The 25,980-nt window shown below is 39.1% G+C and overlaps 1 protein-coding gene across 4 annotated transcripts in view; it reads right to left on the reverse strand.

Moving 5' to 3' along the window:
* The window catches only part of DSCAM (DS cell adhesion molecule), a 738,508-nt gene that overhangs the window by 288,363 nt on the left and 424,165 nt on the right, over positions 1 to 25,980 (reverse strand). For all 4 annotated transcript variants that reach the window (XM_059063980.2, XM_067035143.1, XM_067035144.1 and 1 more), the window contains exons 5-8: positions 17,293 to 17,571; positions 12,810 to 13,085; positions 5,790 to 6,086; positions 4,767 to 5,042 (exon numbers count right to left, since the gene is read on the reverse strand). In XM_059063980.2, coding sequence (XP_058919963.2) covers positions 4,767 to 5,042; positions 5,790 to 6,086; positions 12,810 to 13,085; positions 17,293 to 17,571 — 1,128 coding nt within the window. The remainder of the gene's footprint in view (positions 1 to 4,766; positions 5,043 to 5,789; positions 6,087 to 12,809; positions 13,086 to 17,292; positions 17,572 to 25,980) is intronic.

A 25,980-nucleotide genomic window follows, 5' to 3' on the forward strand; every position in this document is an offset into this window, starting at 1 on the left:
AGTGCTACATATAGAAAAATGAAATGAAATATGAAAGAGTGAATTTTGTGACTGCTTTTATTTCCTTTCTAGCATCACCATCTCATTATTGACAAATATTAATTTTTTAAACTTTTTTATTGAATAAAAGATTCCTTAAATTTTATAGTGCTTTATAATTTTCAAAAGTTTCACACACATGATTTCATATAGTCCCATAATAATCTTTTTAAAAAATCCCCTACTCCTATATCGCCCCTCCCCCTTCCCCTCTCCCCACTGGTAAACACTAGTTTGTTCTCTATATCTGTGAGTCTGCTTCTTTTTTTTTATTTTACTCTCTAGTTTATTGCAGTTTTTTTCTCAAAAAACTAAAAATAGAACCACCATATGACCCAGCAATTCCACTCCTGGGTATATATTTGAAAAAAACAAAGACACTAATTCCAACAGATATCTGCACCCCAATGTTCCTAGTGTTATTTACAAGCGTCAAGACAAGGAAGCAACCTAAGTGTCCATCGACAGATGAATGGATAAGGCAGATGTGATATATATACATATATATACACAATGGACTACTACGCAACCATAAAAAAGAATGACACTGTGCCATTTGCAGCAGCACGCATAGACTTGGATGACATTATGCTAAGTGAAGTAAGTCAGACAGAGAAAGACAAATACTGTATGATGTCACTTATACGTGGAATCTAAAAAATACAACAAGCTGGCAAACATTAATTTAAAAAACTCATAAAATACAATTCCAAAAGCTTGATGCTTCTTAGACACACTTGCCAAGTTACAATTTCAACCACTGCTCTCTACTAATTTCATCCCACTCCCCAAATTCTTATATCAAAGCTCCCCTGGTCTGAATCCAGAATGGTGGTCCACAGACACATGATACGAAGCCCACCGTTCATAAGATTTTCCCAAGCCACGAACATTTTAGGTTCTCACTCTTGGGCTTTCCATCCTCCAGACTAGAACTTCTGGAGTCCTCTGGTTCTTACCCATGTTCGCTCACCAAATCCATTCCTTCCTTTTCCTCTTTTCAGCTTAACGAATTCTCCCTCTCTCTTCCATTAGGCACTCGATAGCTCATGCACTTACTTCTAAGATAATCTCCTCTCTTGATTTTTTAAACAGCTTTCTTCCCAGGTACTCTGAGTTAAGTTCTCCTCACTTCAATCCTGGCTTTCCACTGCAATGTGAATTCCTTTTCAAAAACCCACTGTGGGGTGGTACTGAAAAGCAAAGATGGGTATTCGAGTGCTGAGTACATTACTGAACAACCCTGAGCAGGTCTCCTGCTCGCGCTCTTATTCTGTTTCTCTGGTGACGCTTTATCTACATGACAGAGTCACCGTGAGTATTAATTAAGCTTTTACAATTATGAAAGTGTTTTGTAAATGACAAAGTTTTATATAAATACAAATAGAAGGTGACATTTTTATCTAGCAGCCAATTAACTTTCCTGGCAGTGCTGGGCCCCGGCAATTAGAACACTCAACTGGGCACGGTTCAAGTTCAACGTGCCACCTAAAACGAGGCAGGAAGAGCTCTGAACTGTGTTAAATGTAACACTGCTTGTTAAATGGAAATGAAGTGGAAAAAGGGATTTTGACTTTCATTTCTCCCTACATGTTTGAGGGCAGCAAAATCGTGCTTCTCGTTAATATATTTTAGACTTTCTTAAGTTTCAGGCATTACTAATGATCAAAATGTTATTTATATCAATCTTTGAGTTTTTTAAAATTTTCCAAGTCATATGATACAAAATAAGTGAAGGGGGAAAAAAGAAGCAAAAAAGACATGACTGAAAAATAGTATGGTTTCCAAATGTCATCTACGCGCGCGCACACACACACACACACACACACTCACACACACACACACACACACACACACACACACACCCCACTCTAGTGTTAAAGAAAAACCTCCTGGAAACAAGATTAAAATGGTTTAGTTTTACAGTTTGCAGCATTATTCATGGAAACAAGTGGGCCCACTTCCAAATGAAGCCAACATTTTTTTTTTTTTTTTTTTTTTTTTTTTTTTAGCGGTACACGGGCCTCTCACCGCTGTGGCCTCCCCCGCTGCGGAGCGCAGGCTCCGGACGCGCAGGCTCAGCGGCCACGGCTCACGGGCCCAGCCGCTCCGCGGCACGTGGGATCCTCCCGGACCGGGGCACGAACCCGTGTCCCCTGCATCGCCAGGCTGACTCTCAACCACTGCGCCACCAGGGAAGCCCTGAAGCCAACTTTTGAGATAACATTTTTGCTCTTCTAAAATGACCCGAATACAGTATTCACTGTGTAGTCTAAGCGCAAAGGTAATGGAGCTGTATATAAATATATAAATAAAATAAGGAAGGCTGTCTTCCAATCCTGCTCCACAGGGAGAGTCAGAAATTTCAGTCTTTTCCTGTGTAATTCAGTTGATGTCTTATCTCTCCCTTATCATAATCCTTATCATAATTAAAAATAGTAAAGGTTATTAATTTTTAAAAGCTTTGATGGGCTACAAACCTGACCACTGGAGTGTGATGTAACTTACATATTTCATTTCAAAACATGTTAAAATTCAAATTTAAATGCTCAGAAGTTAATATAGTTACGACTTTCTACTGACATTTGAGGAAAGGCTAAAATCGTTAATGGTGTATAACTGTTACTATATGTTGACAGTTAGATGTCATTTTAAGCAAGAAATGCAAGTGGTATCTTAAATCGAATTACTCTAAATATCTTTGCTAGAGTGCAATGCACGTGCATATGACTCCCTCCAAAAAGTATGCCCTAGGTTGACATATAGGGGTCCAGAATTTATTATTTTTCACCTGGGAAGCCCCACACAGGTCTAAGCAGGCTTAACCCTATCCACTCAGCCTGCAGTATCTGCAGTTTCATTTGTCTACCCAAAAAGATAAAATTCAATAAAAGTTAGGTGGGATATACTGTAGTATTAATAGCCAACAACTGTATTTATATTTAGTTTAGACATTGCTCCTTAAAACAGAAGAAAGCATGTTTTGAAGCAACGATTAACAAAAAGTATATACTCTCTCCTCTGCCCAGGCATGTGCACAAAAAATTAACTTACAATGAATGCACGGCAGTGGAATATAGATTTCTTCAGCAAGTTTTGTATTCCCAGCTTCTTGGTAAACCCATTGTTTAAAGTCTTTCTAATCAAATTTTTGTTAGCGTGTGATATTCTCATACGGTAGGGTCCGTGGAGACATCTACTCTGTCATCTGGAAGGCTATCATTAGAGACTGCCGGGCACGTGTCTATCTCTCATCACTTGGCTGTTGTAAGTTTTATAGATCTCTTTGGTTTGAATATCATCTTGCATCTGGAGGGCATTCTGCTTTTCTGCCTCTCGTATCTGACTGCCACACCTGACAGCCTCCTTCCATCTGGAGCCCACTCCCACCCTAACTACCAATGGTCTCTGCTTGGCTTCTTTTTATCCCTGGGGTTGGTTTCTTTTAGGAAAAATTCTTCATCATCAAGCAGAACTTATTTTCTGAGGTATTGACCTACCGGGCATAGAGTAGATATTCCATCCATCATAGTTAAAGAAATCAATACAATCACAAAATGAAGTTTTATGCAAGCTATGACCAATCTGGCTTACTAAGAATTTCTAATGATTTGAGAAAATTCTTAAGATACGTGGTTATTAAAAAGATTCAAAGTTATGTGCAGGTGTATGTAATATGTAATACATAATACATGTTACCTAACATATACTACATAATACAATACATTGTGTGTGCATGTGTGTGTGTGTGTGTGTGTGTGTGTGTGTGTGTGTATTTATAGGTGTCCCTAAATAGGTAAACTAACAGGATTTGTGAGAAAAGATGGTTGGGGAAGACCATGGAAAAGCTACACAGCTTTGTAACCAGGACATTAAAAGACAATTGTTGGTACCTAGGGAGATAACTGTGTAGTTCAGGCAGACAGCTTAGCAGGGCAGGAGGCCGTTTCCACATATTTCTGGTATGACTTCATGGTGCACTAGAGCTACTTCCATGACCTGTTTCCTGCAATTATTTACATAACTGAAAATTTTCCTTTCATGTTCACTTGAGGAAACTGGATTGGGAAATGGAAGAAATGGGTTCCCCTAAGGTCTGCCGCACTACAAAGTCCCTGGGGGGGTCTCGTCACTTTCTAGGTCTTTACTGACGAGGAGATTGGGGTTGAGCTGCATGATCTCCAAAATTCACCCTGATGGTTAGAGTCCGTGACAGCCCACATCATGATGTCATGATGTAAAGAATAATCTAAAAGGCAGGAAAATTTTCTGAGGAGTCCTTTATACATAGCACTCCTACGTCGTTGCTTTGACCTGCTCATCTATTTTGTTTGAAGTCCTCATCCATTACAGAAAATCTCTTCTAGTTGGCTTCTAACAGAACTCACTTTTCGGAGGTTTTAGGAAAACGAAGCTATGTGTTTTAAAACAATCTGTCAGACAACTAGATAACCAAGTCAATGACATGTTTCTTTTTTCTATGATTTTATAAAAACACATATCCCCTGGAAAACCAAGCCAAAAGTTCATGTGAAAAGAAGACTATATCAACCATCAGTCTGGTGAAGATGCAGTGGTAAAGAGATGAGAACATCTAATGTACTTGATCATTCTCCAGTCTTTGTAACTGTCCTATTCTGAATATGCAACCACTCCTAATGGTGGGTCTGGTGCAAGAGCTGAGCTTAGTAGTGGTGAGCTGTGTGGGGACGGAGGGACAGCCTTACCTTTGACCGTCACGTGGACGCTCTGGCTGGTGGAGAGCTGGGGTTGAACCAGCACGTTGCAGGTGTACTCCCCCTCGTCGACTTCCTTTTGCACATCCGAGAGCTTTAGCGTGCCATTGTTCTCAAATGCCACTTGGCGGTGGTTAAAAGGAAGCAGATTAGAGTTCTTGTACCATTTGATGGAGTAATACGGGTAGCCAATCACACGACAGTGAATGTATGTGTCCCGTCCTGCTATCGCTGTGATATTTTTCATCGGTCGAATGCTTGCAGGCCCTGGAGAGACACAGAGAAACTCTTGAAAATAATTTAAGGGTACCTCTTACGTGTGCAAATGGGTACACTTTTCCTTGAGTTAAAAATGTAGATTAGTTTCATGTAAGGACATCTGTTTCAGTTAAGCACATTTTTTTTCTGCATTTGGCATTTTCTACCAAGAAGGTTTTTTTTTTCTTTCTTTTAGTTTCGTTACTCTCCAATGAATTGAGTGTTAAATACTTTCATTATCAACGACTTCTGTTAAGATGGTTTGAATTATAGGACAAAAGGCAATTTAATCGATAAAAGGTAACTAGCTGCACTGAACAGGCATGCTCTTTTGGCGAAAGCTCTGATAGCCATTCAGTTTTTTAGCGCTCTCTGTACACCAGGTTATGAAGATGGAGGTTATACCATGTTGCACTGTGAATGTCAGTTAAATACCAGGTACGTGAAGGGTACGTAGCAGAATGGAAGAGGAGGAGGGAAAGAGCATGCACAGCATAAACCAGGAAAGGAAAGCTCCAGTGGACCAGTCTAAGAATAAAACAAGAGAAGACGCTGACTAAAGAAACCAAAATGCCGTCTCCAGCAGTAGTAACCCAATCACTGCCGTTCCTGAGTAGGAAGCAGAGGGTAGGAAATGGGAAGCGACAGTTAATCCGTTTCTGGCATTCCAAGGCTCGGCTTTGAGTGCATGCAGAAGCCTTCTTCTCCACTACAATGAGTCATGTGTGTTTTTTGAGGAGCTGGTTTGACAAGCACCTCTTACGTTTATTCGAGCCTGGTACAGGACGACTCCCGCCGAGTTGTTGGCAGCGCAGCGGTAGACGCCCCCGTCGCGGACCTGAGAGCTGGAGATGTTCAGGTAGCTGACCACGTTGCCCTCGGAGGTAATCATCTGGCTGATGCGGTGACCGCCGCCCTTGAGGATGGGGTCGTCGTCCAGGGTCCACGTGATCGTGGGCAACGGTGTTCCCTTCACGTTGCACATGAGGGAGACGGGCTCTGCTGGGCTCACCACTTTTTCACTAAAGGCAGAAATAATTTTGGGAGTTCCATCTGCAGGAAGACAAATCATGGAAGGAAGTGGCGCATACAAATAATTAAACAACTTCTGAGTCCTTCTATTTAATGATTAGGATGCGGATGTAGTGCTTCTCAGACACGACTCACAAGTCTGGTTTTGTTGATAAAGCTAAGTTCCAATCAGGACAAAATTTCATTTTCCAAATAAGTAAACATAGCATTAGCAAGCTTTAATAGTTTTCTTATATATTTCTTGATGAAGTCAAAACGCGAAGAATGATAGTGCAACTCAGATGTTCATGGTAAAAAATGTCATCTCCCAAGAAGTGTATAATTCAAAACTGGTATATCCCCACCCAAAGTTATAAACATAGAGGAAATCCACCCACTTCCCATGGTCGCTTTGGCTTTCTACTTCCCCTAAGTTAATTAGGGATTGCTCAAGTGGGGAGTCATTTTCTATTTATTTTTTAAAATTTATTTGTTTTTTGGCTGCTTCGGGTCTTAGCTGCAGCACACGGGACCTTTCACTGCGGTGTGCAGGCTTCTCCCTAGTTGTGGCGCGCAGGCTCAGCAGTTGTAGCACACGGGCTTAGTTGCCCCGCGGCATGTGGGATCTTAGTTCCCGGACCAGGGATCAAACCCACGTCCCCCTGCATTGGAAGGCAGATTCTTTACCACTGGACCACCAGGGAAGTCCCTCAACTGGGGAATTGTTTAGAGGAAAAAGGAACTAAGAGACTGATTATCTCATCTTTGTAATTTTCTCCTAAGAAATCATGTTTTACAGTTTGAATGACAAGTAACTGCATGTGAATTTTCATGAAGGCCTTGATAATGGTGGAAGCTAAATAAATTTGACCCTTTCAGTTTCATTATATATCTCCATAAGTATCTTTCTTTCTTTCTTTTTTTAAAAATTATTTTATTGAAGTATAGTTGATTTATAATGTGTTAATTTCTGCTGTAGGCAAAGTTATTCAGTTACACACACATATAGGTTCATTTTCATATTCTTTTCCATGATGGTTTATCACAAGATACTGAATATAGTTCCCTGTGCTCTATAGTAGGACCGTACTGTTGATCCATTCTCTATATAATAGTGGGCATCTGCTCACCCCAAACTCCCAATCCATCCTCCCCCCACCCCCCTCCCCCTTGGCAACCACAAGTCTGTTCTCTACGTCTGTGAGTCTCTTTCTGTCTCACAGGTAAGTTCATTTGTGTCATATTTTAGATTCCGTAAGTATCTTAAGTAGGGTGGCCATTAATTTATCATCTAACCTGGAATACTTTTGAGAATAAAACAGATACCAGGAGAACAGGCACAACGCAAGACTGTCCCAGGCAAACAAGGAGCTTAATCTTAAGGAAAGTTTCCATAGCAATTTCCACTATTTTTGACAAAGATCAAATTTTCATATTCCATTATTTTTCTATCACATATATTGACTATCTCCCTCATGTTATGTGGTAGTAATCACAAATACATGTTTCTTTATATATATATATATATATACACACACACATATATATGTATATATATATACATGTATATATATATGGGCTTCCTTTAAAGAAAAGAAAGAGAGAAAAATGTATGAAAGTCAAGAGAAGGAAAAGTTACTAGTGGGTCTACCAGCTGCAGGCACTGTAAATCAACACAGTGATACTTATTTTTCTAGGCGTAGATGGGTCATTTTGACATAACTGTGATCACATGCAACAGGATTTCTGAGTCTGGTAATAAACCTTTGCTTGAGGAGATATTAAAAAAAGTTTTTTGATGCTAATTTCAAGGGTTTAACCATAGTGAAAGGTAATGATTAACAGATTTTTTTTCGTTTTTAATTTTAATAATTATATGTATTCATTGTTGAAAAATTTGAAAGTATATATAAACAAAAGAAAAACTGGAAATAAAACTGAAGCTATCTTGCAATTCCATCACAGAAGGGTAAGTGTTAACATTTTCAAATATCCCGGAAGAGTTATCCATCACCACAAAACCCTGAAGCCTATTTCTGTGGCCTGAGCTGGGTTGCTTCCCTAGAGCCTTCTACCATCTTTTCAGCTGCAAATTCCTGAATCTTAACTTCTTCATTCCAACTCAATGTTTTGAGGCTGGAGAAGGCCTTCAGGTATTTTTTTTTCCCCCAGATGCATTCATAAGTAGCATATTTCAAGGTCCTTGGATTGCAAACATCCTTCTTTTACTATCAAAGATGACAAAAGTAACTTCATAATATTAAAATAAAGAACCTGTGCTTTTGCCCGTAGAACATTGCAGACATGACTTCAACATGCTCTACATTTAATTTACAGAGAAGTTACATGTGATGCTGATCGTTACTCTTTGCACATAACCAGTTGCTGGTGCTTGGGAATGTTCAGGTTATTTTATTTGACCTTACAATTCAACGTATTTGTCAGGATGTGTTTAGCTGTGAATTTCTTTTCACTGATTTTTTACACTAAGCACTGAAATCTCAAGTCTTTTTTAAAAATCTATTTAGGAAAGTTTTCTTCAGTTACACTTTTATTTTTTTAGATAAAATTTACTTACAGTTAAATGTATAGATCTTAGGCTTACAAACAGAATGAATTTTGTTAAATATATATACCTACGTAACCACAAAACGATCAAGATAAAAACCATTTCCATCACCCCACAAAGTTGCTAGGGGTTCTTTCAATCAATCTTTACCCACTACAGCTGATCACGTTCTGCTTTCTATCACCATGCATTACTTTTGCCTGTTCTTGGCTTCAAACCCATATTTGAGTGTGCCCTCTTTACACACTCATGTAACCTGTCATAACCACGGGACAATCAGCAAAATTAGGAAATGTAACTTTGGAACCCTACTGTTATCGAATGCAAAGCCTGCCGATTGACCAATAACGTCCCTTACAGCTATTTTCCCAAGTTCTATCAGTTTCACACCTTACATTTATTTGTGGTGGCTCCTTAGTCTCTCTCTCTCTCTCTTTTTTATAAATAGATCTTTATTAGAGTATAATTGCTTCACAATACTGTGTTAGTTTCTGTTGTACAACAAAGTGTATCAGCTATACGTAGACATATATCCCCATATCCCCTCCCTCTTGCATCTCCCTCCCACCCTCCCTACCCCACCCCTCTAGGTGTTTGCAAAGCACTGAGTTGATCTCCCTGTGCTATGCTGCTGCTCACCATTAGCTAACTATTTTACATTGGGTAGTGTCTATATGTTGATGCTACTCGCACTTCACCCCAGTTTCCCCCTCCCTGCCATGTCCTCAAGTCCATTCTCTATGTCTATGCCTTTATTCCTGCCCTTACCCTGAGAAAACCATAATTCAAAAAGACATGTACCACAATGTTCATTGCAGCACTATTTACGATAGCCAGGACATGGAAGCAACCTAAGTGTCCATCAACAGATGAATGGATAAAGAAGATGTGGCACGTATATACAATGGAATATTACTCAGCCATAAAAAGAAACGAAATTGAGTTATTTGTAGTGAGGTGGATGGACCTAGAATCTGTCTTTAGTAGCTTTTAATATGCAACATTCCTCAGTCTCTGTTGCGTTTCTTGACTTTGACATGTTTGAAGTTACTTTGTAGTCAGTTGCTCAAATTCAGTTTGATATTTCCTGGTGATTAGATACAAGTTTTGTGTTTTTGACAAATACTATGGAAGTGATGTTGTTTTCCTGTCCTTATTGGCCATTTGTGTATTTCCTTTCTTAAAATGTCTGCTCAAATCTTTTTTCCATTTTTGTGTTAGACTATTTGCCTTTGTTATTGATTTGTAGGAGTCCTTTATGTCTACTGAATACAAGTATATATTATATATATATATATATATATATATATACTGGATACAAGGTATATACAAACACATATACAAGTTTATTTTTATATGTGTATATGTCAGATATCTCATATAAATTACATATAATGTTTGTCAGACATATGTATATATGTAGTATACATTATATATAAATGTCTGTGTTTAATATTTTCTCTCATTCCATATTTGCCTTTCCATTTTCATATATATTTATACATATATTAACATTAATGTGTACATGCAAATTTATACATATGTATATGTACATATAATTTAAATCACATCTACTAAAAGTTAAAATTATCATTCTTCATGTGAAACGGAGGAACTTTGCAACAAATGATTTCTAAGAATTTAATTTATATTCTGTCCATTGTGTTATTCTATTTATGTTATAAATTCTATAACACAATATTGTAATTGTGTAGTTGTTTAATTTGTCAATTGCTGTTTAAAGAAATTAAAAGAGAGAAAACAATTTTGCTAAATGTTTACTAACATATTTGTCATTTCTCATACTCTCATGCTATAGATGTGAGTTTCCATTTTAGGTCATTTTCTTCACCCTGAATGACTTCATTTATCATTTCTTGGTGTGCAGGTAGGTCTTCTGGCATAACATTCTTCAAGCTTTTGTTTATTAAAAATATCTTTATTTTGCCTTAACTTTTAAAGACTATTTTTGATATATATATAGACATGTATATTGATAGGTTTTTAAATGTTGAAAAGAATAAGTTAAAAAAATACATTTCAATCTCATGAAGATTGTAGTTTTTGCATTTCTTTTTGTGTTCTAGTTTCCCCACCTTTCCATCCCACCAGCACTGGAAAATATCCTCAGGGGAAATGTGGTATAAGTGTAGAAATCACCTAACATTTTCCCCTTCTTTCAAGGGTGAAATTCTTTCTGCCTGCTTTTGGGTGTTTCCCCAGTGTCTGCAAACAGTTTTGCTTTTCCCAAAGTTCAAAATTTTCATCTTCTTGTAGGTTAGTCTGATACCTGCTACTCCATCATTTCCAGAAATAGGACTTGTTCTCATTCTTCTTTATGATTCCATTTTCCAGGTGTTCTGGTCTGATCTTGAACCTATAATTATTAGATTCCAGTTTCTTTAAACTTCCATTCCAGTTTCTTTGTCCTCATAGGAAATATTCCAAGATTCTACATTTATGTCAATGGCCATTCTTAGTTCACAGTATCGTGAGTTTTTATAATCCATGTTAATCCATAGCTGTTACAGGAGGTTACGTTGTAACAAGGATATAGTTAGACACCATTTTAAGGCAGTTACTAGCTATGTATTTGTAATTCCATTTCTGCTCTCTTTGGCGACATTAGCATTATCATCTTTCAGACGAGAAAAAATAAAGTGAAGCTTCTTGTCCCAAATGGAAACTGACATGCAACAAATCAATCCGTAAGTAGGCTCTGTGTGCCTCTCTGCCCCCTCTTTTTATTCAAGCAACAGGCTTTTTTGGAGATGAAAGCAGACATTATTTTCCCAGTAAGACCTGAGTGTCTTTGAAATCTTTCTTGCTGTCACTCTCTGATAACCTCAACTCTTTCGACATCATTATGGATTATCAATATGCTCTTTAGGTTTTCTTCGTCACAGGAGATGGTTGCCAAGGTAACCAGCCCTAGACAGGTAATCTCTCCCTTTTCTACAAAGAATCTAAAAATAGTGACTATGTGAGGGCTACGGGGCATCATCATTAGCAAACTGGCTCTGTGCAAATTGATTACTGTCTGCACTTAATTACTATGTGGAACACAGTGTCAGGCTTTTAATATGAGTACCCTGCCTTCAACTAATTTTGCCTCTGCTTTAAAATGCTCACTGTCTGCAAGGAAATGCTCGAATCAAACAAAATAAGAATGTCATTCCAAGACTGCTTCATATCCTCTTAGCATCAAGAGATATTTAAATGTATTTTCATATATAAATGGATTTTCTTTTTTCCTCCTTTAGGCTATATGAAACTCATGTAGTTATTTTAATCAGTGGATAACAGATGAATTTTAAATTATATAAGAAGGCACAATTTCCAACAAGACATGCAAATACACAGATAAAAGCTAGTTCAATTATCTGGTGATAAACATATGTCTCTCGCTTGACTGTTACCTTAATAGCTTCTTTCCCTGGCTGATTGATAAGCTTGAAGATGTAAGTAGGCAGCAGGCAGTTAAGAAAAGAAAACAACATAACACACCTAAAACCTATTACGATAACACAAGGTAATTCTTCAAAAATTCCATTCACCTAAATCTGGGACCCTATGGACCCAAAGAGACAACCCCACAAACCCGAAGCCATTTTTTCACTCCACGAAGCACTGCATTGAAATGTTGCTCTAGATGTTGCCTCCAAAATTGTGCTTATCAATTTTGCGGGAGCTGTTTTCCCCTCCAGGGGACACTTGGCAATGTCTAGAGGCATTTTTGTTTGTCACACTGGAGGAAGGCGCTGTTAGCATCTAGTGAGGGGAGGCCGCTCAACATCCTACAGTGCATAGAGCAGCCTTCCAAAGCAAGCGCTCCTGAGAAATCCTGGTCTAGAGGACAATGAATTGTCAACCAAACCATAAATCTCAAGTTTCTAAAGTCTATATCTTGACAAGTAACCTTAAACACATGAGTGGGCAACATTTATGTTACTTAACTTTAAGTTAAATCACGTTACTTATGTTACTTCTACCATAGACAATGTTCATTTCACCAGAACTGATTCTTTTATTTGCCCAGCTGAGCTTGAAAAACTAGGGTAGAATTATCAGCTGGTCAGATAGACAGAAATCTCAAAACTGTGAGTTATGAGCAGTGTTTCACCCTTTACTCTTGCTCTTGAGTGCTCTGGGTTTGGACTCTTTTTTCGCTGAACCCTGAAACGAGGCCCACTGACCTTCAAGGACCACCTGCACATAGTCTTGAGCGGACAGCCTGTCCTTGCGCACAAAGCACTGGTACGCGCCCCCGTCGCTTCGGACCATGTGATCCATTATAAGGTTTTCGTGGTTGATCCCTGTGATCCTAACATTTTTTCCAGGGTTGACGACTTCACCGTTTCGGTACCAGGAGAGCTCCTCGTCCTCACTTCCTGTCACGCTGCAGGACAAGGAAACCTGGCTGCCCACACTGCTTTTAACTTTCCTGGGGCTGATGGTAGCTTTCAGTGGCTCTGGAGTTTGGGGGAAGAGAAAAAAAGAAGGTAAAAACATCACACATGTAGAGATCATTTCAACAACATGCTGGACTTTTGACAGGCAAAGGCATCTACGCAAAAGCACTTTGGGACCATTTGTCAATATGTCAAGGTGGGTTTTTTCCTCATACAGGGCACTGAATAGTCAAAGATATTAAACTGAGCTGATAACTTAATAGGTTTTATGTAAGTTTTGCAGTCTTAATCTGGGACTTGTATATAGCACTAGGTAGGCCTTCTACCTATAATCCTCCAAGAGTTAAGGCAGCAGAAGGGTTTAGAAAGAACACTTTTTTTACAGTTAATTTACCGTGTACGGTTGTTGTAAGTGATCATGTGTACAGATTTTCTGTTGAAGTAAATTTCTTGTTATCTTTCTTTTGCTTTTGTAGCGAATGGCATTGCAAAAATAAAAAGAAAAGAACCTTACAAAAAGAACACACTCCATATATTCCTATTTCAGGATTATTTCATGGTGCACCATTTTGTTTGGGAACGCCCTGATCACTATTCATTGTTTTTTTTTTTTCTGGGCTTCTTTCACTCTATAGCAAATAGACTGACGTGGGTCAGACTGCTTTCTCACTGAGTAAACGTGAGTGTTAACGCACTGACGGTAAGAAATGCAATGTGCTGGTTGCCAGCAAGGACAGAGATATTTGAATATTTAAATCCTATTTGCCGCCTCCCAGCGTGGCACAGATGGGTTTGCTCCGGGCCACTCTCACACACACATCCTCACTCCCCTCCCCTGCGTGGCTTAACCAGGGCCAGTAACACCCGGCTGTAAGAAAGCAGGTAGAGATTAGGATTCGTGACCATGAAACAGGGCTTTTTTCTTTAAAATGAGGCTAACTTCCTTGGATAGGTGGTAACTCTCATCTTTGACTTCCTATGTTTTCATTCAGCGAACCCAATTGAATGCCGTAAGCATTTATTGAACATCTACTGTATGCCAAGGATGGGGTTAAACCATGAATAACATTTGTGGTGCCACTAGCATGTGCCATAAAGCTACCAAATATCTTCTGAACATTAGTTCAGTCAGTCTTCCCACAGTCCTGCAAGTTTTGTGTTATCATCTCCATTTTACAGAAGAAGAAACGATTATTCCGAGAGATCAATGAAGTTAATCAAATCCATTCAACAGGTAAATGGCAAAAACCAGTTGTTTACCCCAGTCATTACTGACTTCTGGTGTCACCACATTGTGAAGTCTTTAAGGAGTTCAGTCTTTTGGATGGATAAGACAAATACAAGAAGGAAGAGAGTAACCCAAAGCGTCCATTAGAGACGTGTACACTCTCTGCGGAAGAGGAGCGATAGAATGTCCTCAGACATCAGGGGTGGATAGGACTGAGGCCAGCTGGGATGAAGAGAGGTCCTCGTGAAGAGTGGGAGCTGCAGGAATTAGAGCATGAGGCACTGCCAGGTCTCAGGAAGAGTTTTGGATCGGTTCGGACGCAACACAAGGCCTCTGAAGGAGAACAGTGGGAGAAAAATTACACAGGCAGTCTGGGACAAGACCACAAAAGACCTCGAGATTTTGGAATTAAATCAGAGGGAGCTAAAGAAAGCTTTCTAGAATTTTTAGCAAGTGAGTGCTATAGACAAACACATTTTTAGGAGAATCCATCGATCATATTGTGTTGGACAGATGACAGTGGGGAAACTGGTCAGCAAAGGGGCATTGCAGATGTCTCGTGGAGGTACAGTTAAAACTCAATCTAGGGCTTCCCTGGTGGTGCGGCGGTTGAGAGTCCGCCTGCCGATGCAGGGGACGCGGGTTCGTGCCCCGGTCCGGGAAGATCCCACGTGTCGCGGAGCGGCTGGGCCCGTAAGCCATGGCCGCTGCACCTGCACGTCCGGAGCCTGTGCTCCGCAGCGGGAGAGGCCACAACGGTGAGAGGCCCGCGTACCACAAAAACAAAAACAAAAACTCGATCTAGTAATGAGAACCTACTGCATAGCACAGGGAACTCCACTCAATGCTCTGTGGTGACCTAAATGGGAAGGAAGTCCAAACATCAGGGGATATATGTACACATACAGCTGATTCACTTTGCTGTACAGCAGAAACTAACACAGCATTGTAAAGCAACTCTACTCCAATAAAAATAAACTTAAAAAAACAAAACAAAAATCAATCTAGGACTGGGTGGAGGTGGAGAGCACAGCTGAGAAACACGGTGAGATACGATCTCTAGGGCTTGGCAGGACTTGGACATGAAAGAAAAGTCTTAAAGAGGATCCAGGACTGAAAGTTTGCACTTGGAGGGTTCAAGGCTGAAAGCTGTCTAGAATAACAAGAGGCTGGTAAACGGTAGAGAGATGGTGGAGAGAAGTTTGGGATACTGCTCTTTGGAAGCGCCAGGTAAGCCTCTGATATAAAATTGGGAGACACTGCTCACCTGACACTCAGCAAGGAGGCTGGGGCCGAGTGTGCAAATTCAGGGCTGTTTTCAGAGGGGAGGAACTTGAAGCCATAAGATAAAAGAGGGCACCCAAAGAAAAGAGACAAGAGAGAACAGAAGAAGGTTCAGAATTTGGAACCCAGGAGCATCCTTTCTGCCTGGAGCAGAGAGACCAAACAAAGGGAATAGTCAGAAGGGAGGATGGGAGCGTTAGATACGCATCTGGAACTTTCCCAGACGTGGCAGGCTACAAAGATGAAAACGAGCACAGTCAGAATCAAGACTTTTCCGCAAATAACTTTTAAAATGTAGACAGTGGTAAATGCCTTTACAGAGAAAGCAATAAAATACTCTGAGCCTTGAGCAGAAAATAGGAGGGAAACAGGGGATGTTTTCAGAACGAGGCATTGAGTTAGACTTAGAAAAATGGGAAGTTTTAGACATTCAAGTATTTGAAAACCATCTTACATTACATGAGGAGGCAGCAGCATGCCTTGCAATTAGGGAAGGAACAGGTTTGTACGGGAACGGGAAGAAGTGAGATTTCACAGGAGGAGGGTTTTCTGAAGAAAAACTATGAGAAGTATGGCCGTACCGCTTTACCTGAGATGCTGTCCATACTATCCTAAGATATAAACTTTATCCAACAGAAGCTGAGGAGCCACGAAAGGTGGGGTCGAGCCTGCATATTGGAGTGATTCTCATTGGCTGCCCAATGCTGCATTGTTTCATCTACGAGGCTCTTCAGCCATCGAAATATAACTGTGCAGACATTATCCTCCTTTCCTTTCTAATCTCAGCCTAAGCATGCTCGAACGACATTTGCAGGACTCAGTCTGGACGGCCGATTCCAGGCAGCCATTGGGATATTTATTGCAAATGTACTCAATTGGGCTGGTACTGTGCTAAAGCTGTCTACACCCAGGGTGACACTGAAGAGGCAGCTCCGTAAACAGGCATAAGGCTGGAACAAAGCCAGGGTAAGAAAATGCCTCCCTTTTCGATGTCAGGCTCGTATTCAGTTTGCTCAGTTCAGTTCATCAAATGTTGATGTACACAGATATGTATGACAGCATACTGGCAACTGAGAGCCATATATTTTGACCAGAGTTCCACCACTCATTTCTGGCCGTGTGATCTTGAGTAACTCACTTCGGTTTGGTTTCTGCCTATTAAGGCTTTTCAACGAGGTGAGAGCGCTTCCCCCCCCTGCAATCACACCCCTCCCTCTTCCGCGTCCACCTTTGGCACCCTTCTCAACATCTTCCTCACACCAGCCACCGCAAATCAGTTAGAGGTGAGATGTATCTACCATACTTGGCCTAAATTATCTATGAGACTGAGTCCAAGTCCAATATTTGGATAATTACAACCTTATATACAGCCCTCTGTAGAGCTGATGATAGCCCCATTTAGACATTTAAAGCAGCATCTGGAAACAGGCCAAGGACAACTGCTTTGATCTCATCACCACTGCTTTTGCTGACAGCACCGCCCCGCCCCTCTCCCTCCACTGACTTGCAGACAGGCTGACCATTCTGAATTCAACAGCTAGGTAATGTTATCTTGGAAATACATCCCGTGGCTCCCAACGCTCCAGCTGTGTAACCTTGAGAATTTGGAGCCTCAGTTTCCTCGTCTGTAAAATGGGGCTACTGTGGGTCTCAGCAGGGCTGCCGTGAGGATTCGTGGGGGCTACAGAGAAAGCCCGGAGGTCGGCTTGTAACAAGAGCTCCACCATCACCACTGCAAGTTACCATCCAACTTACGTTTCACGTACAGGCGGCCTATCACCTTAGCAGTTCCATATCTGTTGGACACTTCACACACATAGCTGCCTGAGTCTGAGGGGCGTGCATTCTCAATAAGCAGCCCAGTCATGGTCTTCTGGAATCTTCCAGAAAGTTCCAGGGGCATGTTGTCCTTCAGCCAGCGGTAATCTGGCTCAGGGTGGCCAAGCGCTTTGCAGGGCAACTCCACACGCTGCCCCGCCATGGCTTTGCGATGATCAAACCCATCCAGTATGGACGGGGCTGAGTTCGCTGGGTCTGCAGAAGAAGAGAAAAGCCTCTTAGAGATGAGTTAAAGTGGTCATTTGGAATCATAGGGCCTTGTGTATAATTCATATTCTATGTATCATGCCAACTACTGATACAGATTTTTAAGATTTTATATATATATATGAACAGAAAGCCCCAAGCATTATTCATATACATTTTTTTTTCTCAGAATTTACAAAAGGTTGAAGCAGTTATATCACTAAAGAAGATATACAAATGACTGATAAGCACATGGAAAGGTGCTCAGTATCATTAGCCACTAGGGTAATATAAATTAAAACCACAGTGAGATACAACTTCATACCCACTAGGATGGCTATAAAAAACACAAGCAATAGCGAGGGCTTGTGAGGATGTGGAGAAGAAACCGGAACCTTCATACACTGTTGATGGGAATGTAAAATGGTGCAGCCACTCTGGAAAACAGTTTGGCAGCTACTTAAAATGTTAAAACTTCAGTTTACTGTAAGGCCCCAAAAGCTCCACTCCCGGGTATCTACCCTAGACAAAGGAAAACCTATGTTCACTCAAAGACTTGTTCACAAACGTTCATAGCAGGATTATTCATAACAGCCAAAAAGCTGAAGTAATCCAAAGGACCATTGTTTAGTGGATGGATAAACAAAATGTGAATATACATACATACTATTTAGCAATACAAAAGAGTCAAACACTGACACGTGTTACAACATGAAGGAACCTCGAAAGATTATGCTAAATGAAAGAAGGCAGATACAAAGCCATATACTGCAGGATTTGACTTAAATGAAATATGCAGAAAATGAAAATCTGTAGAGACAGAGAGTAGATTAGTAGTTTCCCAGAGCTGGAATTGGAATTGACTGCAAATGGGCAGCAGGGATCTTTTGGGGTAGAAAATAATGTTCTAAAATTAGATTACAACTCTATGTATTTACTAAAATCATTGAATTGTATACTTAAAATGAGTGAAGCTTATGGTTGGTAAATTAAATCTCCATAAAACTATTTTACAAAAAAAGGAATGGGGCATTTCTTTTACATTTTAAATAGACAATTTAAGTGATGCTTGATAACATGCTCTCATGGAGAAATTTGGTCAGACACAGACTTAGTACAAGCACACAACATTGGATTTAATTTCCATCTCTGTGTCTTCAAACTTTTTATCTACATTTTAAAAAATCAGTTTTTATCACAAAAATTTGCCGTCTCACACAAAACAAGAGAAAATGATATAGTGTGTCCTATATAGTCATCACCCAGATACAACAGGCATCACGATATTTCTATCCTTCTGCTTATTTCTCTATAGCCTTTGCTTTTGGTGCCAACATGCTTGAGTCAAGTCATAAAACCTATGTTATCTAGAATGCTTCTCTGATGAAAATAAGAGTTTTCGTGTATAACCGCAATGTCAGTATCACACAAGAGTAATAACAGCCTCTTGGTATCACCTATCATCTACTCCACATTCATTTTTTCATAATGAGATAAAAAGTCATATTATTATTATTGTTTTTATAATTGAGCTAATCAAATCAGGATTCTTTTACAGTTAACATTTTGTTGTTATGTCTCCTTTTCAAATGTTTTTCCAGCTTTATTGAGGTATAACTGGCAAAAATTGTATATACTTAAGGTGTAAAATGTGATGCTTTCAGATAAATATATTTTGTGAAATGATCACCTATATCAAGCTAATTAGCATTCATTGCCTCACATGGTTACCTTTTTAAAAATTTTCATTCCCCTTCCTTCCTCCCCTCCGCCAACTACCCATTTGTTCTCTGTGCTGATGAGTCTGTTTTGTTATGTTTATTCATTTGTTGTTTTAGATTCCACATATAAGTGAAATCATATAGTACAATATTTGTCTTTCTCTGTCTGACTTATTTCACTCAGCATAATACCCTCTATGTCCACCGACGTTTTCACAGAGGGCAAGATTTCATTTTTTAGGACTAAATGATATTTCATTGTATATTTATAGCACATCTTCTTTATCCATTCATCTACTGATGTAAACTTAGGTTGCTTCCATATCTTAGTTATTGTAAATAATGCTGCAATGAATATAGGAGTGCACAGACCTTTTCAAATTAGTGTTTTTGTTTTCTTCAGATAAATACCCAGAAGTGGAACTGCTGGATCATATGGTAGTTCTATTTTTAATTTTTTGAAAAAGCTCCATACTGTTTTCCATAGTGACTGTTCAGTGCATGAGGGTTCATTTTTTTGCATATCCTTGCCAACACTTGTTATTTGTGGACTTTTTGATAATAGCGATTCTGAGAGATGTGTACTGATATCTCATCATAGTTTTGATTTGCACTTCCCTGATAATGAGTGATGTTCAGCATCTTTTTATGTGTCTCTTGGCCATCTGTATGTCTTCTTTGGGAAAAAAAATGTCTATTCAGGTCTTCTACCCATTTTTTAATTAGGTGTTTTTTTTGATGTTGAGTTGTATGAGTTCTTTGCATATTTTGGATATTAACCCCTTATCAGATATACCATTTGCAAATATATTCTTCCATTCAGCAGACTTCCTTCTCATTTTGTTGATAGTTTTCTTCACTGCACAAAAGCTTTTTAGTTTCCTGTATTCCCATATATTTATTTTTGCTTTTGTTTCCCTTGCCTGAGGAGACAGATCTAAAAAAATATTGCTAAGACCAATGTCAAAGAATGTACTGCCTATGTTTTCTTCTAGGAGTTTTACAGTTTCAGGACTTAAGTTTAGGTCTTTAATCCATTTTGAATTTATTTTTGTATATGGTGTGAAAGAGTAGTCCAGTTTGATTCTTTTGCCTGTAGGTATCCAGTTTTCCCAACACCATTTATCAAAGAGGCTATCTTTTACCCATTTTATATTATTGCCTCCTTTGTCATAGATTAATTGATCATAGACGTGTGGGTTCATTTCTGGCCTCCCTATTCTGTTCCATTGATCTATGTGTCTGTTTTTGAGTCAGTACCATACTGTTTTGATGACTGTAGTTCTGTAATATAGTTTGAAATCAGGAAGCATGATATGCCTCCAGCTTTGTTCTTCTTCCTCAAGATTGTTTAGACTATTCAGGGTTTCTTTGGTTTCCATACGAATTTTAGAATTATTTGTTCTAGATATGTGAAATGCCATTGGTATTTTGATATGAATTGCAACGATTCTGTAGATTGCCATGGGGAACGTGGCCATTTTAATCATATTTATTCTTCCGAGACATGAGCATGTTGTGTCTTTCCATTTGTTTGTGTCATCTTCAATTTCTTTCATCAATGTCTTCTGGGTTTTGGAATACAAGTCTTTTACCTCCTTGGTTAGATTTATTCTTAGGTATTTTTTTTTTCAATGCACTTGTAAATGGGATTGTTTTCTTAACTTCTCTTTCTAATAGTTTGTTGTTAAGTGTATAGAAATGCAAGAAATTTCTGTATTTTAATTTTGTATCCTGTAACTTTACCGAATTTATTGTATGAGTTCTAGTAGTTTTTTGGTGGCATGTTTAGGATTTTTCTGTATATAGTATCATGTCATCTGCAAACAGTGATAGTTTTACTTATTCCTTTCCAATCTGCATTACTTTTATTTCTTTTCTTGTCTGATTTCTGTGGCTTGGACTTCCAGTTCTATGTTGAAAGTGTGAGAGTGAATATTCTTGTCTTGTTTCTAATCTTAGACGAAGTGCTTTCAGCTTTTCAGTGTTGAGTATGGTGTTAGCTGTGGGCTTGCCATATATATGTTGAGGTATGTTCTCTCTATACCCACTTTGTTGAGAGGTTTTTTTTAAAAAATTTTTATTTAATTTATTTATTTTTGGCAGTGTTGGGTCTTCATTGCTACGTGCAGGCTTTCCCTAGTTGCAGTGAGCGGGGGCTACTCTTCATTGTGGTGCATGGGCTTCTCTTGTTGTGGAACACAGGCTCTAGGTGTGCAGGCTTCAGTAGTTATGGCATGAGGACGCAGTAGTTATGGCTCATGGGCTCTAGAGCGCAGGCTCAGTAGTTGTGGCTCATGGGCTTAGTTGCTCCGCGGCACGTGGGATCTTCCTGGACCAGGGCTCAAACCCATGATTCCTGCCTTGGTAGGCAGATTCTTAACCACTGCACTACCAGGGGAGACCCAAGAGGTTTTTTTTTTTATCATAAATGAATATTAAATTTTTTCAAAAGCTTTTTCTGCCTCTACTGAGATAATCATATGATTTTAATTCTTCAGTTTGTTAACATGGTGTGTCACATTGATTGATTTGTGTATACTGAACTATTCTTGTATCCCAGGGATAAATCCCATGGATCATGGTGTATGCCTCTTAATGTATTGTGGAATTCAGTTTGTGCTAATATTTTATTGATGATTTTTGCAATATTAATTCTTGATGTTGGCCTATAATTGTGTGTGTGTGTGTGTGTGTGTGTGTGTGTGTGTGTGTGTGTGGTGTCTTTGTCTGGTTTTGGTATCTGAGTGATTGGGTGACTCTGGCATCACAGAATGAGTTCAGAGGCATTCCTTCCTATTCAAATTTGGAATAGTTTGAGACGGATTGGCTCTTCTTTAAATGTTTGGTAGAATTCACCTGGGAAGTTGTCTGGTCCTGGAACTTTGTTTGTTGAAAGTTTTTTTTTTGTTTTTTTGGGTTTTTTTACTGATTGATTTCATTAATGGTAATCAGTCTGTTTAGATTTCCTATTTCTTCCTGATTCAGTCTTGGGAGATTGTACATTTCTAGGAATTTATCCATTTCTTCTAGATTGTCCATTTTATTGGTGCATAATTGTGGTAATCTCTTATGATCTTTTGTATTTCTGTGGTGATGGTTGTAACTTTTCCTCACTTATTTATGACTTTATTTATTTGGAACCTCTCTCTTTTGTTCTTGATGAGTCTGGCTAAAATTTTATAAATTTTGTTTATCTTTTCAAAGAACTAGCCCTTACTTTTATTGATTTTTTTCTATTTTTTTAGTCTCTATTTCATTTGTTTCTGCTCTGATCTTTATAATCTCTTTCCTTCTACTAACTTTGGTTTTGTTTTTTTCTTTTTCTAGTTCCTCTAGTATAAAGTTAGGTTGTTTATTTGAGATTTTTCTTATTTCTGGAGGTAGGCTTGCGTCACTATAAACTTCCCTCTTAGAACTGCTTTTGCTGTATCTCATAGATTTTGGATTGTTGTGTTTTTGTTTTCGTGTGTATTCAGATATTTTAAATTTTCCACTTTGGTTTCTTTAGTGACCCATTGGTTGTTTAGTAGCATATTGTTTAGCTGCCACATGTTTGTGATTTTTGCAGTTTTTTTCTCTTGTAGTTGATTTGTAGTCTCATATCCTTGTGGTTGGAAAAGATGCTTGATATGACTTCAATCTTAAATTTACTGAGACTAGTTTTTGTGGCTAGCATGTGATCTTTCCTGAAGCCCATCTGATCTAATGTTTCACTTAAGGTGAATATTTCCTTATGGATTTTCTGTTTGGATGATCTATCCATTGATGTAAGAGGAGTATTTAAGTCCCCTACTATTATTGTGTTGCTCTCAATTTCTCCCTTTAAATTTGTTAATATTTGCTTTATATATTTAGGGGATTTTATATTGGATGCATAGATTCAATTGTTATATCTTCTTTTTGGATTGATCTCTTTATCATTTTGCAATGTCCTTCTTTGTCCCTTTCAGTCTGTGTGTGTCTTTAGATCTGAAGTGCATCTCTTGCTGGCAGCATATATATGGGTCTTGTTTTTTGTGGGGTTTTTTTTTGTGTTTTTTTTCATTCAGCCACTCTATGTCTTTTGATTAGTTATGTAATTATTCCCATTTTGTTAATTGTTTTCTGGTTGTTTTGTAGTTCTTTTTTGTTCCTTTCTTCTTTTATGCTCTCTTCCCTTGTGACTTGGTAACTATCTTTAGTGTTATGTTTGGATTCCTTTCTCTTTTTTGTGTATCTATTATAGATTTTTGGTTTGTGGTCACCAAATAGATATCTATCTATCTACATATATATATATATATAATATATGATTATTTTAAGTTGATGATCTCTTAAGTTTGAACATATTCTAACAACCCTGCATTTTTACCAATGCTTAACATATTTGACTTTGCATTTTACGTCTTTCTGTTTCGTGTATCCCTTAACTACTTATTGTAGATATAAATCATTTTATTGTTTTTATCTTTTAACATTTTTACTTGCTTTATAAGTACCTGATCTACTATCTTTACTGTATGTTTGCCTTTACCAATGAGATTTTTCCTTTCATAATTTTCATATTTCTAGGTGCAGTACATTCTTTCTTGCTTAGAGAAATCCCCTTATCATTCCTTGTAAAATGGGTTTACTGGTGGGTGCTGAAATCTTTCACCTTTTGCTTGTCTAAAACTCTCTACCTCTCCTTTGTGGAGTGTTCTTGATTTTTTCCTTTCATCACTTTAAATATATAATGTCGCTCCTCTCTGGCCTGCAAAGTTTCTTCTGAAAAGTGAGCTGACAGTCATCTGGGAGTTCCTTTGTACTTAATTAATTTCTTTTCTGTTGCTATGTTTAAGCTTCTCTCTTTATCTTTAATTTTTGCCATTTTAACTGCAATGTGTCTTGGTACGGATCTCTTTGGTTCACCTTGTTTGAGATTCTCTGTGCTTCCTGGACCTAGATATTTGTTTACTTTCCCTGGATAGGGAAGTTGTCAGCTATTATTTCTTCAAATAAGTTTTCTTCCCCATTCTCTCTCCTCTTTATGAAGCCCGTGTAATGTGAATGTTAGTATGCTTTATGTTGTCTTGGAGGCCTCAAACTGTCCTCATTTTTTAAATTCTTTTTTCAGTTCAGCTTGAGTGATTTCCATTACTCTGTCTTCCAGTTTGCTGATCTGTTCCTCTTTATCATCTAACCTACTATTGATTCCTTCTAGTGTATTGTTATTTCAGTTAATGTATTCTTCATTTCTGTTTGGTTCCAACTCTTTGTTAGACTTCTCACTGTGTTCATCCATTCTTTTCTTGAGTTTATTGAGCATCTTTATGATCATTACCTTGAACTCTTTATTGGGTAGATTATTATCTCCACTGCACTTAGTTCTTCTTCTGGCATTTTATCTTGTTCATGTGCAATATATTCCTCAGTTGCCTCATTTTGTCTAATTCTCTGTTTTTATTTCTATGTATTAGGTAGGTCAGTTACATTTCCTGATCTTGGAGAAGTGGCCTCATATAGCAAACATCCTATGGGTCCCAGCAGCACACTCTGCTCTGGTCACCAGAGCTATATGCTCTAAGGGTGCCCTTATGTGGGCTGCATGCACCCTTCTGTTGTAGTTGAGCCCACTACTGTGGGAGTGCTGGTAGGCAGGGCTGGGCCCCAGCCTGGTTGGCTGGCAGGCCCTGCCTCATGCAGAGGCTGCTGCCCCACTAATGGGTGGGGCTGGGTCTCCACGCAGCAGGCTGCTAGCCTGGGTCAGGGAGTCCAAGGTGTGCTGCCAACTGGTCCATGGGTGGGTAAGCCTCCAACACTACTAGGTGAGAGAGAGGACTCTAAACAGGCACTTGCCAGCACTAGTGTCCTCATGGTACAATGAGCTCTCCCAAACTGCTGCCACCAGCGTCTCCCCAGGGGGAGTCCCAGTTGCTTAGTGCCTCTGCAGGAGGCTCTGCAAGATCAGCAGTTGAGTCTGACCCAGGCTCTTTTCAAATTACTGCCTCTGTGCTGGGCATCAGAGTGTGTGAGATGTTGTATGGGCACTTTTCTATTTCCTTCAGCCCTCCTGCTCTGCTGTATGTAAGCCCCGCTGGCTTTCAAAGACAGGTAGTCTGGGGATTCATCTTCCTGATGCAGGACCTCCAGGCTAGGAAGCCTGAGGTGGGGCTCAGACTCTTCACTCCTGGGGGAGAACCTCTGCAGTTGTGATTCTCCTTCCTTGTGGCTTGCCTATCCAGGGGTGTGATCTTGACTATACCACGTCTCTGCCCTTCTTACCTGCTCATTGTGGTTCCTTCTTTATCTCTTTAATTATGGAAAACTAGACTTCAGGTCATTCTCATCAATAGTTTCTCTGCAAATAGTTCAAATTTTGGTGTGCCCAAAGCAAGAGGTAGCTAAGGTCTTCCTACTCCGCCGTCTTGGCCACACACCCTTACCAGTGATCCTACTTGTTATGGATCTTGATTCTCTTTTAATTCAGATAAGACTCTCCTTCTATTTCCTTTCATGTCTTTGACTCACTGAAGAAACCGGGTGAGTTATCTTACAAGAAATCTCACATTTTGAATTTCTTTCTTCATTGTGTCACTTAACCTGTTCCTCTATTGCCATTTTCCTTATAACTGGAATTTAGTTGTAATGGATAGTCTAGATCAAGTTCAACCTTTTTTCTTTCCCTTTGCATCTACATAATGTGTTGCTTTCTCACACTCAGTGAGACTAAATT

The sequence above is a fragment of the Kogia breviceps genome, chromosome 5 (genome assembly GCF_026419965.1).
Source record: "Kogia breviceps isolate mKogBre1 chromosome 5, mKogBre1 haplotype 1, whole genome shotgun sequence".
Taxonomy (NCBI): domain Eukaryota; kingdom Metazoa; phylum Chordata; class Mammalia; order Artiodactyla; family Physeteridae; genus Kogia; species Kogia breviceps.